Source organism: Vulpes vulpes, chromosome 13, assembly GCF_048418805.1.
Source record: "Vulpes vulpes isolate BD-2025 chromosome 13, VulVul3, whole genome shotgun sequence".
NCBI classification, from domain to species: Eukaryota; Metazoa; Chordata; class Mammalia; order Carnivora; family Canidae; genus Vulpes; species Vulpes vulpes.
This window is the reverse complement of record NC_132792.1, coordinates 59,151,817-59,165,341: the sequence shown is the minus strand read 5'-3', so window position 1 is coordinate 59,165,341 and position 13,525 is coordinate 59,151,817. Positions and strand designations below refer to the sequence as shown.

General features: G+C 37.2%; 1 protein-coding gene across 16 annotated transcripts in view; it reads right to left on the bottom strand.

Annotated features, from left to right (window-relative positions):
* EYA1 (EYA transcriptional coactivator and phosphatase 1) overlaps nt 1-13,525 on the bottom strand; it is a 350,405-nt gene that overhangs the window by 107,879 nt on the left and 229,001 nt on the right. For all 16 annotated transcript variants that reach the window (XM_072734530.1, XM_072734522.1, XM_072734521.1 and 13 more), the window contains 2 exons: nt 2,431-2,513; nt 1,838-2,024 (listed from right to left, as the gene is read on the bottom strand). In XM_072734530.1, coding sequence (XP_072590631.1) covers nt 1,838-2,024; nt 2,431-2,513 — 270 coding nt within the window. The remainder of the gene's footprint in view (nt 1-1,837; nt 2,025-2,430; nt 2,514-13,525) is intronic.

Below are 13,525 nucleotides of genomic sequence, written 5' to 3'. Positions count from 1 at the left end.
AGCATTTATTCAAATAAAATCTAAAATGAATAATTTGATCTTGAAATCATGTAGACATTTTGAAAATCATAATTTTGCATTGTTTCCTATGTGACATGGTTCTGTGCCTAGTCCTCCCCATTCTTTCACACAACACTGCTTCGATAAATAAAATTCACTTAAAAAATGGCACAAAGACAAACTTTTCTGATATGACTGAATTGGTATTTTTTTAGAAAGTGCTAATCAAGCTTAATTTTTAAAAAAACATGATTAAGTCTTCACTAGCTTGTTTTGTACTGTACTCTTCACAATCAAAATGTCATGAATTAAAGTAACATTACTCTGCTGTCTTTTCTCATTCTATTATTCCACAGATCCTGAAGAGTTTTTCTACTTGTTTACATAGCTATTCTATTTCAAAGCTCCTTTTAGTCCTCAAGAAGTTTGCATGACTCAGATGGTTCATATGAAAACATGAGATTTCCCTAAAATTGGGACAGGCCATTACCTTTCTCATGATGCCTACATCAACTTGATGGAAGCAGAGAGGAAAATTCTACAATAGCTCTATAATAAATCCAATTTTTGAGAGCAATTATATAGATGTTAAATCTAATTAAAAGACATGTATACTAGATTTTGTGAAAACTGTAATTACACATGTGAACTAAGTGAAAAATAGATCAAGCTAGCTTTTAAAAAATATAGGTAAATGGAATCTGATAAAGATAAAAATGTTGAGTTGAGTTGTACAGAAAGAGTTTAGTTATAGGTGGAATACAAGTTTAGGAATGATGTAACTTCCTACTCTAGAGCAAAAGAGTGTTCACATATATTCAGGAAAATGATGTGAAACACCAAAAACCTGAAGGAGATTTTTTTTTTTATGGGGGACATCTGCTAATATTTGTAAGATAAACCTATTGTCCAGATTGAAATTAGCACCTAAAATTTATTTTCATGATTTAGGGGAACCAACTAGAATTAAGACACTATGATCACGATCTCACAGAAGTGTGTTTCAGAATTTTTAACCTGGCTTGTAGCAAAGAGCGGTCTGTGGCTCTAAGAATAAAAGGCAAAAAGAAAGAAAACTCTGTGATTGTTTGAGGATAAGAGATCACTTCATAATCCAAGAAAGGAGACGACATTTTTAACAAGACAAAGGTGAGACGTGCAAGAGAAAATAGAAGTATAGATAAAGACCAATTCAGGAAATTAACCATACAGTATTAAAAGTTCCAGAAAAAACTAATGGAAAGCAAGAAATATCAAATACGTAGTAGGAAAATTTCCAGAGCTGGAGAGATTGTCATTTGAAAAGGCTTATCAAGGGTTGTGCAGAAGTATGAAAATGCTTTTGCCCAGTCATGAAATTCAGAATTAGGTCATGCTTGGAAAGAGTGAGCCAGGGGAATCACTGTTTTCCATTATGAACTCTGGTATCTTTTTTTATTTTGGAGAGATATTTAATTATAATAAACACTGAATTCAAAGTAATATCATTTATTTTATATTTAGTACGTGGGCAAATATTTATAATTATAGTTAATAATTATAGCTAAATATAATTATGTATCTAAAACATTATATATAGCTCTTGAAAACTGAGTATATTTACAACTAAATAAAGTCTCAATTTAAGTGCTTTTGAAGTTACACCATTTATGCTAAAATTTTTCAGCAAACAAAATTAAATAAAGTTAATGTCACAATCACACTGTTTGACTTACATTCAGGCCTTGCCAAAACTTGCCAAAACTGTGAAACCACTGCATGAATATATGACTGTAGAAAAATGCATTTAAACCACCAGAAATACAGCCTGCAGGACTAATAAAGTGCACATAATTACCTGCTGCGGGATCTGTGACTGCTTGGCTGGTGATGCCAGATGGTGGCTCCTGAAGCTGGTAAGTGGCATTTGTGGACGGTGTCGTTGGGCTGGTGTTACTGCTCGTCATGTAATGGGCTGGATACGGTGAGCTGTTATAATACTGTGCGTACTGACCCTGGCCAAAACTGGGATAAGATGGATAGTCCTACCAAATCAAACCACACAAAAATTATGTCAGAATACTGCTGCTCATTTCTTACTTTTCAAATATAACTATATTTGTGTTTGTGTGTCTTCTCCGAATTTACAAAGGAGCATACAAGTACCCGTTGACTGAAGTGTCTATTTGCAAACAAATTTTACATAAGATCAGATACATTCTTCCTATCTTTTCTATTCCATGATTAATTATTAGGTAAAATTAAATGAATCTGAAAAGCAAAGGCTCACCATATTAAGACTGCTGAAGAGATTTTTAAAAGAAAAAATATATTTTATAAGGCTTAGGTAAGCAATCACTTATAGTGGTACACTGTAAACAGATCTTTCTAAGAAAATCATCTGTTGCATTAAAAAAAAAATTCTGAAGTTAAAGTGGCTTTTAAAATTACCTGCTGTGAACTGTTAAATCCAGAGGAATTTGTGAGTGAATTATTTCCTGTATATAATCCTGATGATGTTGTAAAACTGCTACCTAAAAGAAAGTGAAAAGAAATATGGTTGACTAAACTATGCAGAATAATGTACCTGTAAGAAAGCCTTATTTAGATAAAACAGAGTTGAAGTTCATTGCAAATGCATTTGTTTTATCTTTAAAACCAGAATCCACTGCCATGACAAAAACTGTTTTCTTAAAATAGTTGACATTTTTAGTTTCACCATATTGCAAAGGATTAAAGAGTAAAGAAATTTAAATTCCCACGGGTGTAACTCACAAAATTATGGGCAAAATCATACATTTGTGCAAACATTAGACACTATTTCAATTTGTAGAACGAACCAGGATTTTTTCATAGCTTTACATTAAATATGCTTAACGTAAAATGATGGGATCTGATGAAATGATCTTTAAAATTCTTGCAAGCTCAAAAACTACAATGATACTTTCAAATGCTTTCAAAATTGTGCTTGTCATTATAATGGCCCACTGAAAAAGCTGATTATTTCATTTCCCAGAAGAATAAATGGCAGCCCTTGAAGTACTTGATAAAACAAGGGCCAAAGAGGAACATGATTGATATTGTTTTATATATTACATGTGCTCTCTAGGTAACATTCTATTTGTGGAATGTCTACATGTGTTCAGCAATAAACAGTAGTCATTGTGCAGGATACAAACAAAAAAGCAAATCTCAGTTCCCACCCTGGTTTTATTTACTTACTGTTAAGCTATGTAAAGCAGTTTTTTTTTTGTTTTTTTTTTTTTTGTTTTTTTTTGAGAGAGAGAGAGAGAGAGAAAAGGAATGAACATGAGTGGCAGGGAAGGGGAGGATCTCAAGCAGGCTCCACACCTAGTGCTGAGTCTGACTCAGGGCTCAGTCCCATTACCCTGAGGTCATAATCTGAGCTGAAATCAAGAGTCTGACACTTAACCAACTGAGCCACTCTGGTGCCTGAATAATATACTATTTTTGATAATCATATTAGCAAAGATTTTTTAAAAGATCAGGGATTGGCAAAAGTGCAAACAGTGTCATTCATATGCTACAAAGTGGGAATTTAAATAAGCACAACCTTTCTGGTTGGGCTATTTGGTCAATGATTAAATAACTTTCAGCCAGCAATTTTATTATCAGACATTTACTCTAAGAAAAAAATACATGGCTTTATATGAAGAGACTGTTAGCAAAGATGTTCTTCAGTGTCATTTCTAATAACAAAACATAGAAAGCATTCCCAAGCCCTTAATGGGTGTTATTCAGAAAATGGAACACAAGACATTGAAATGGTATTATAATGATGTTTAATTACATGGAGAATTTTTTCATATTATTTCACTAAAGTAAAAATGAAAACAAGGAAAATGTTTTGATTTTATTTGAAATATTTTTTGAAAGCATAAGACGTTTTTAAAAAGCACAAAAATCTCAGAAGCATTATCTATGGAAGGGCACAACCACTGGTCACATAATATTCATGAAGTCAAGACATTTTAAAACTGTCTACTCAGAAGCCGTGTTGCTTCTATAAACAGAGAAACCTTTTTTTTTTTTTTAATTAAAATTTTATGGCAAATGAATGATATAGGCAATAAATGTGTTGGCCATTAGGGAGAAAGTCTTTAGTGTGAATTAGCTATTCACAGAGGCCTTCAAGTATGATGTGGTAGTTAATACATGCCAATTATTTATTTGCTGCTCAACATTTAAGTATGATGTTAAGAGTCAGAAAACAGGGTTTCCAGTCATCACTTAGGAGCTGTTTGGACTTGGGACAAATCATCTAACCACTCTAAGATCCAAGTTCCCTACCTGGGAAAAGTACTTCATAAGGTTCTTCCCCAGATCAAATGAGATCATGTTTTAGAAAGCACAATACCCAATCCATAATACTACACAAATGTTAGGAACTGTTACTGTTTATCTCAGTAAACATTTCTAAAATTCTCCACTGCATTTATGTGTCTTTTCTCTCTTTTTTACTTTCCCAAACTAGATAAATATGACTTAATCTCTTTGCATATCTAAAATTCTTTTCCTACTTACTTATCAAACATCTCCGAACTTTGAAAACCTGATCCAAGGCTTTGTTATTTTTATTAAGGGAAAATATTTCCTAAGCTAGTTTCAAATTTAGTTATCACAGACTCATATTTGAGGTTTCTTTATTTGTGCCTTTCAGGAATACCAATTGTCCAAAGTTCCCATAACACTCATCACAGATAAGCAGAGAGCTCTCACACTCCTAATACTTACTCTGCCATGAAACCTGGAGCCTCAGACAAGCTTCCCATATTACGGTCATTAGCATGTGGCAATCACAAACTTTTAAACATATATTAAATACTTAAACAATTAAATACCACACAAATAACATAATTATCATGGTGATAATTACATGGGGATAAAAAGATGACTAAGACATAGTTTGGGACCTCACAGGACTTATCAGGATGACATCAGGTTTTTTGTGTTTTTTTTTGTTTTGTTTTGTTTTGTTAAGCACTGGATTTCATGGGCATGTGACTCACTCTGTATTTATCAGTGAACATTTAATTAATATGTATAAAGCAAACTTACAATGAGCATTTCAAACATGCCTTATAAAATAAAATTTAAATTTCTTTTGGATAAGAGTGTGACTATCAATACTTTTTTAAACTTTATTATATACATTTAATAGGAAACATTACTTTGGGTTATGGCTTGTTATTTTCATTTAAACTGCACATTTCTAGGTTATGACTTGCTACTTTCATTTATACTACACATTTTTGAACAATAAATACTGACCTCAATAATCCCTATCCACCAAGAAAATGAGTAAGATATAGAAAATATATTTTAAAAATGGGTGTTTTCATTCCATAAGTTATTCCCTGGAACACAGTAGAAAAGGCCATGGAAGCTATATTGGCACATATAGGCCACTGAGGTATGACCAAGTAAATCACAGTTCAGTACTTGAAATGGTACCCAAGTGACTTTCCAGACTTAATGCTACTTCTAAGACTGTACATTAGCTGGAATTCAACATAAGTTATATTCATTTACTGGCTGACTGCAGGCCGAGATTCCATTCCATTTAGTATGCTGAAGCAGGCTTTAATGGCACTCCTGTGGCCTAGGAGACTTAATGCAACTTCCAAAAGGGTCTAACTTACTTCAGCGAGAGGTATACATACTAGAGAATCAGGCTCAGGCAATATTACTTTTGCAACACCAGAATCAGATCTGTAGGGCCATCCCCACCTGCTTTCACGTAGGACTCAGGCAAAGAGGGCTGCTTTCAGTCCAGGCCACTGGCACTGGATTTCTGCAACAGCCTCCTTTACTGGTTTCCTGCCCACTTTCTGGCCCTCTCCAGCTCATTTTCCATAAAGGTAGGATACTTTCTCTAATGTGCATATCTGATCTTCTCACTCCCCTGTTTAAAAAAAGTAACTGTTAGTGGCTTCCTCTCGCCCTCAGGATAAAATTCAAACTCCTTACCAGAGCGTATTTATTAGACCCTGGTCTGGTTCCAGTTTATCTTTTGGACTTCTTTGGTTTCTTCCCAATAACCTCAACCCAACCCACCCAGATACACATTCCAGCCTAACTTCACACAAATGAAGCAACATGTGGTTCTCTTAAGGCTACTCTTTGCACCTCTTACTTCCTCCCCATTGTATCCTGACTAATCTCTAATCAACTTCATAACTTAGAAACCTTTCTTCAGAAAAAACTTCCTTAAATTCCCCTCTTCTCTATTTTCTTAGGCCTGGATTACTTAATCACCTCTCTCTCTCTCTCTCTCCAATGTGGATATGGTTTTATACAAATTTATATATATATATATATGCACACAAATTTATATAAATTTATATATGTACACAAATGTATATTCATATATCCCGATAACTACTTATCAGTATTTTAAGCTAATTAGTACTAATTAGCAAATTAATAATTAAATAATTACATTTTTAAAAATATTTAATTTGTGAAAGAGCTTGTGCTTGCATGAGCAGGGGGAGGGGCAGACTCCCCAGTGAGCCCCATGGGGGTTCAATCTCAGGGCCCTGAGATCATGACCTGAGCCGAAATCAAGAGTCAGACACTTCACTGAGCCACCCAGGCATCCCAAATACTAATCACATTTAAACTCATTCTTTCCCTATTAAATAGGCTACAAAGAAACCTTAGAACTTATATAATTGGACATATGTAGTCAACTCATACAAACATCCCCAGAATACAAAACACAGTGACACTAAAGAGAGACAATGCCTACCGAGCACGAACTATGTGTTAGGAGTGTGCCCATCTTTTACATGCTTTACCTAAACTCCACAACACTTGGATATGATAAGGAATATTAATATTCCCATTTTGCAAATAAGGAAACAGAGGTCAAGATAATACAGCTTCGGGGCACCTGGGTGGCTCAGTGGCTGAGCGTCTGCCTTGGGCTCAGGGTGTGATCCCGGGATCCTGGGAGAGTCCAGCATGGAGCTCCCCGCGGGGAGCCTGCTTCTCCTCTGCCTCTTTGTGTCTCTTATGAACAAATAAACACAATCTTAAAAAAAAAAAAAAAACCACATATCCAACATATAGCTATTTGCCAGGCACATTCACAAAGTGTTTGTTAAAAGGCACATATCTAGGCCCCTCATTAGACACAGGAATCCCCACCTCACTGAGGTAGAAGAGTGAGGGTTTGAACCTGAAAATCCACAGGTTTATCAAACACCTAAGTACCTGATTGTTAGCACTACTATGTTTTGTGCCAATTCAGTAGGTGTTTTAGCAACTGCTTCAGAAACCTGTAATCAGTACAGGCTTTCATTTTCTCTAAGAAAGTCATCACCATTGCTAAGCATTTGCAGAATGGAAGTGCCACAGAGACCATTTGGGGCACCTTTGGCTCTTGCACTGTGTGAAAGCTCGTAAAGGGAGGAGAAGGTCCCACCGTGATAGCTGATCCGGTGCTCAGTTGGTGCCAATCCCACCAGATGAACCTCGCCAGTTTGGAACACCACAAAGCAAAGGCAAAAGAGCAACCACAACGTTCCCCAAAAAGTTTCGGTGCGTAGCTGCGAACCCACTTCCCTCCCTACGCAGGCACAGCAGGAGAGGCCCATCTGTGGGGAAGGTACCATACACGGATGCTGAAGGGGAGAGAGGGCAAGACATGACCAAGAAAAACAGACCTCCCTTGTCCATTAGGATCAATCTGCTGAGAGTTTTTGTTTGATTTAGGGTCTTCACTTTGATCTTACATCACAGAATTAGGCTTAATATTCAGAATTCCTTTATCAAACTAATATAGAAGTCTCCTCCTCCCTGGAGACAAATCACTTTATGTGAAAAGTCACCTCTAGGTAAAGAAGAGGGCAAAAATATTCTATAATAAAATGCTTCAAATTTTATGTGATGTAATCTTACAAAAATTCCCCAAAGTAGGAAGAATTTTCACTTAGAACTCATTATTCCTTAATTATGAGTTTGGCAGGGATAGGCCCAAGTGAAGCTCAAGTAATGCCCAGTATTATTCTTGGTATGGTTTGGAATGAAGTTATGTCCCAAGTGAGGTGACAGTGGGGGAACCTTCTTATCCAGTTGTTAAGTCGAAAATCTTACCTATTTAAATCTTACCTATTTCACATATTACAAAAAATCATAGCAATACTTCTTTTTTGGCAGGGAGAGGAAAAAAAAAGAACACTGAAAAAAAGTTTTCCTTTCAGAACACTTCTAAGAGACAAGGCTACTCAAGTGAATGAAAGCACCTGTTTAGTTTGGGAAGGGAAAGGCAACTGCTCAGAAAAAGCAAGTAGTGTGTTCTGGGCATGCAGTGAAGGAGAAGATCAAAGAATGAAAGTTTTTTAGAGAAGTAGAGGAAGAAGGTAGGAGAAGTGAGAAAAGTTTGTTGATAATTTAAGATTAACAGTTCAGGAAAATACATGGCATTCTTTGACTGAAAAAACTCTAAGAATCTAAATGTTGAACATGCCATTAGGAGCATATTGGGACACGGGAAATGTTAAAGGGTGGAGGGGGTCCGGGGAAGCTGTCAACATGCAAGGATATGTATGGCCCTGGAGAAGGGACATGGGGCTTGGGGCAGAGAGTCTGGGATGGTTGTAGCTGAGGAGAGGATATCACTGTCCATGCTGTTGCTTATGCTCCCTCATCCACAGCCTGTTAGACTAATTCAGGAGGGGGTCACTGGAATCCTGAAACACATCAGACTCATTCCTGTTTTGTTTTTTTTTTTTTTTTAAAGATTTTACTTATTTATGAGAGACAGAGAGGGAGAAGCAAGTTCCATGTGGGGAGCCTGATGCGAGACTTGATCTCAAGACCCCAGGATCATGACCTGAGCCAAAGCCAGACACTCAACCACTGAGCCACTCGGGTGCCCCTCATTTCTGCTCCTTTTATCTGATGCTTCCCTCTAACAGCCCCCATTTCTCATCGTTTAAGGCCTAGCTTTCCAATCAGTTTTCCCTGACTATTCCTCTCAGGACTGATTTCACTTTCTGGGAATCCCAGCTTACTAACTGAAGCCATATCATTTGCCTCTTCACTAGTCTCGCTTTCATCCTATGTTCCTTAGATTCCTCTGTTGTATTTATCCTGCCTGCCTCACATGGAGATGGATAAACCATGGCTGACTCATGCCTTGGAAGGCTTTCATTTAGGCTCGAGTGAGAAAACTGATGCTAGAAAATTTTAGTACAGTGTGGTAAGTGACAAAAGGGTCTGGTAATAATATACCTGTCCTAAAGAATCAGGTATATGGACAGAAGGAAATATTTATATAAATATATAAGTATATTTATATATATTTATAATGGTTTTATTTTTGGTGATGGTGGTGGTGGTGGTAATGAAGAGCAACTTGAAAATCAATAGGTATCACAAGAGAAAAACATCTCTCAACTTCCTTACTTGTTCACAGTAGTGGGGAAAAAAAAAGGAAAGGAAAAATGAATAATTGAGCTTACTTCTCAGATTTTATCTAAAGAACACACACTTTACTGTTTCTTTTTAACTAGATGGTGTATAAAGGCTTATCTTTACTAAGTTACAGTCACTACTTTAGATTTAAATTAAACGAAATTAAATGCAGGCTTGAATAAGTACCATTCTGGAAGGATTTAAAATATTTCTAAAACTCCAAAAAGAAAATCTATCGAGTTTTAAATCAAGTAAGATTTTTAAAATTCATTTTTAAATATTATTTATTTGCAAAAAGCAAGTGAGCGAGAGAGAGCAAGTGAGAACGCACATGAGTGAGGCAGCACAGGGCAGAGGGAAAAGCAGGCTCCCTGCTGAGCAGGGAGCCCAATGACCTGAACCGAAAGCAGATGCTTAACCAACTGAGCCACCCAGATACTCTTTTTTTTTTTTTTTTTTCAAATGAACAAATAAGATTTTAAACTGATTATGCATCTTGGAATTTCTTTTCTAAATATTTTATTCATTTATTCATGAGAGACAGAGAGAGAGAAAGAGGCAGAGACAGAGGCAGAGAGAGAAGCAGGCTCCACCGGGCAGGGAACCCAATGTGGGACTCCATCCTGAGTCTCCAGGAGCACACCCTGGGCTGAAGGCAGGCACCAAACCACTGAGCCATCCAGGGATCCCCAGCATCTTGGTATTTGAACAGCTCCTAAAATCTCACTGGTTTTATATATTAGTACCATTGGAACTCAAAGATGATACAAGGATGTCACATCTATATAAAACCACATGGGTATTCTAACAGAACACTGACCTTACCACAAAGATGTGGGCCTCCCAACAAGTACTGTTACCTCAGACATTGGCATACTGTGGGTATATTAATGAAATTTAGAGTCCTGCTTGCATATGAGAAATTTCATATTTGGAATGCAAATAATATTCTGTGTTTTTACAGTTCATTTATATTTGGACATTTCCATCTCCATCATCTGGTTATTTCCACTATCAGTTTGTAAGGTAACTGAGGCAGGGATCCTTCTCCTTTTCCAAGAGGCAGAGTGAATGCTGCTTACTCTCTTACACAAGGACTCTCAGTTAGGGAAAGACCATTGTCTCCACTTCCAGGTCACTGCTTTCTACCCTAACCACACCAAATCCACTGTTAAGATTTTCTGATTCAGTAACATTGAAAGGGAATCGTACATTACAAAACATGGTCCTAATTTTTGGTTACACAAACACCGCAGTTAGTAGAGACAAAAACACCTGAAAAATTTAATGAATAAATTTGTGATCAAACCGTCTCGTTTGTAAAGGACTTCTTCCTTGTAACGCTTGTAGGCTAGTAAGTCATTTTACAAGCAAATTATATAAAGTTGCCCACAGGCCCTGGATCACAAAGATTTTGCTTTCTTCTTGTCACTGCCAGGGGTTCCTACAGAGAAGGGGTGGTGGTCTTGTCAACCGTAACAAACAAGAAACAGTCTTGCGAGGAGACCCAGCGTGGGCCACCCCGTTCCATAGGTGCTAAGCAACCGCAGTTTAAAAATAAGCCAACCTCAGAACCTTTATTAATAAATCCCTGCTACTTTACCATATTACGAACACAGTTCATACTGAGAAACTCCGTAATCTAAAATATTAAATCAAAGTTTCGTATGTGATTTAACGTGGACAATACTGCCCGGCTAGAACTTCAAAACATTTAAGAAAAGAGAAGGGTAACGTGTAGGTCAAAGGTCTACTTCACAGAGAACAAGGACTCACATTAAAAACCAGAATCCCAGCCAACATAAGAATGCTGGAACCTGCTGGGGCCTGTCTGTACTTCCCATGTTTTAGAGGGTTTCCTAGCACTTACTCGGCAAGCAGGATGCTATTTGTCCCTCGTGTATTTTCACAGAAGTCCATTTGCTTTCCTTCCCTGGCCTCTTTGCCATGGGCTATGTCCATCATCGGGTGCGATCTATGTGGCAGAAGTTAGTGCAACTCCCCGGGGAAGAGCCTCTGAAGGCCAGATGGGTTATTTAAAACCAAAGTTTCCCCCCTTTCTTACAGGAAGGATTTTTAAGTGACGAAGCTTTCCTTGTTATCCCGGTAAGAGTTTTTATATTCCAAGGAGCATTTTTAACTTAGGCAATAAGGACTGTAGAGCCTTTACATTTACCTTGCTTGATCTATTCCTATATACTTTACCAATTCCCATAGAAAACAAATTTTGTACTGATCGTTAATTACTGCAACAGCCGGATTTCAACCAAGTTTGGTACAATCTTCAATACCTGTTACTTGAAATCACAGGAGAAGCCAAAAGTACCAAAATGGAATATTACTTTAAAAAGCATTAAAAAAGTTCTAGAATGCAAAAAGGCCACAAACTAAAACATCAACGTGAGCAGACTGGCAAAGAAATTAAGGAGAAATTCTGAACACCGGGGCAAGCTGCAAGAGCGATTCTGCAATTCTAACTGCATTGTGTCATTTCAAAGTACAAACCTCAAATGCTTCATCATAGCAGATTACTAAAAAGGTTGAAGATCCACTTTCTTAAAACCATGCAATTTGGAGTTTGCTATTTTTTCCTTTTGAAAAATACCATTTCTGTGGATAATGAGAAAGTTTCAAAGTACATTTTACTAAGCAATTTTGAGGTTCTAAGCGACTCGTACACAGAAACACTTCTGCTGTACGTTTGAAAAGCTCTGGACGGGCAGGACAAAGGAAATAAGGATGGTTTCCCTCATTAGGTTATTATTAGATTATTTCCACTGGATAATGAGCCCTAGAGAAGTGCGGCATGGAAAGCTGCAGAGTTATGCATCCTGCCACATACCTTTTAACAAACCTCTGTCATCCTTTGTCTCCCTCACTGGTTTGAACCCCAATCTCTTTAACAGAATGAATAACATAATATAAAAAGAGGCAGTTAGAATTTGTGTTATTTTTTTTTTCTAAGTGAGAGCAATAAAGCCTAAGGAAAATAAACAACACGAAGTTTCCAGAGCCTTCTGGTTTTCCTGCGTGTGTATCTGTGTAGCCCCTCCTATCTAATCATGGCCAATCCTGACACCTTCCTGGTGCAGAATGACAGGAATGCCCAGCACCACAACTACTATTCTGGGACAGTAAAACACTCAAAAAGCACTCTATACCTCCAACCCCCATTCTGTGATACCCCGGATCAGCTCCTCCTAGGAGTACGAACACAAGGGAAGACTGCTTTGAACAAACCGTGATCATTAACTAACCAAGATTACACTACATGCCAAATTCACTTCTTCAAATGAAGGGAGCTAGGGTCCTTATGAATCTCTAACCTTCTTTGTGGCATTGGCCTCTCCACCTTTAAAAAACGTGTACATATTTTTTTAACATTATTAGATACCAGAGATGAAAATATGGCTAAAGATGATCACTACCTGCAACCATCTAGAATCAACAAGACTAAGTTATTGTGGAATGCTGGGTTTTCCTCAGAGCTAAGGTTCAGTTAACTGTCCTGATCTAATTTTAATTTTTTTTTGTGTGAGCATCTTTATACTTCCTTACCTTAAATAAACTGCCAAATAAAATGTCATTTTCTGCATGTGACCCAGCCTCAAAATTATGAGCACAGTTTCTTCTTTTCTGTGGTAGATGGTACTACGAGTCTGTACTATATGGAATGCAGGAGTAAATGAAGGATGATGCCAACAATAGCTCTGGAACTCATATTTTTTTAAAAAAAATATAACAGTTTGATTTCAAGTCAGTTGCTTCTTACACATGAAGGTGAGTAAAACTAGTTTATGACAAAGTGGACAGATATTCTATGAAATTGGTCAGTAAATCAAAGGCTGAAGCAGTTTCCCCATGGAAGATTTTTACATGGACACATACAAACTCAAACTCACACCCCCACACACACTCATACCCCCTGCACATACAACATCCCTGCCTCACCCAGCCTGACAGTGCCCTCTGGCCAGCAGCACTGAAAACACTATTTACACCCTATGTCCACCCACATTCAACCACTCAGTTAACTCATTTGCATGAAGTTTGTCAATGATGTCTGAAGGAAAACCTCCTCACCATTCCAGAGTGTCTT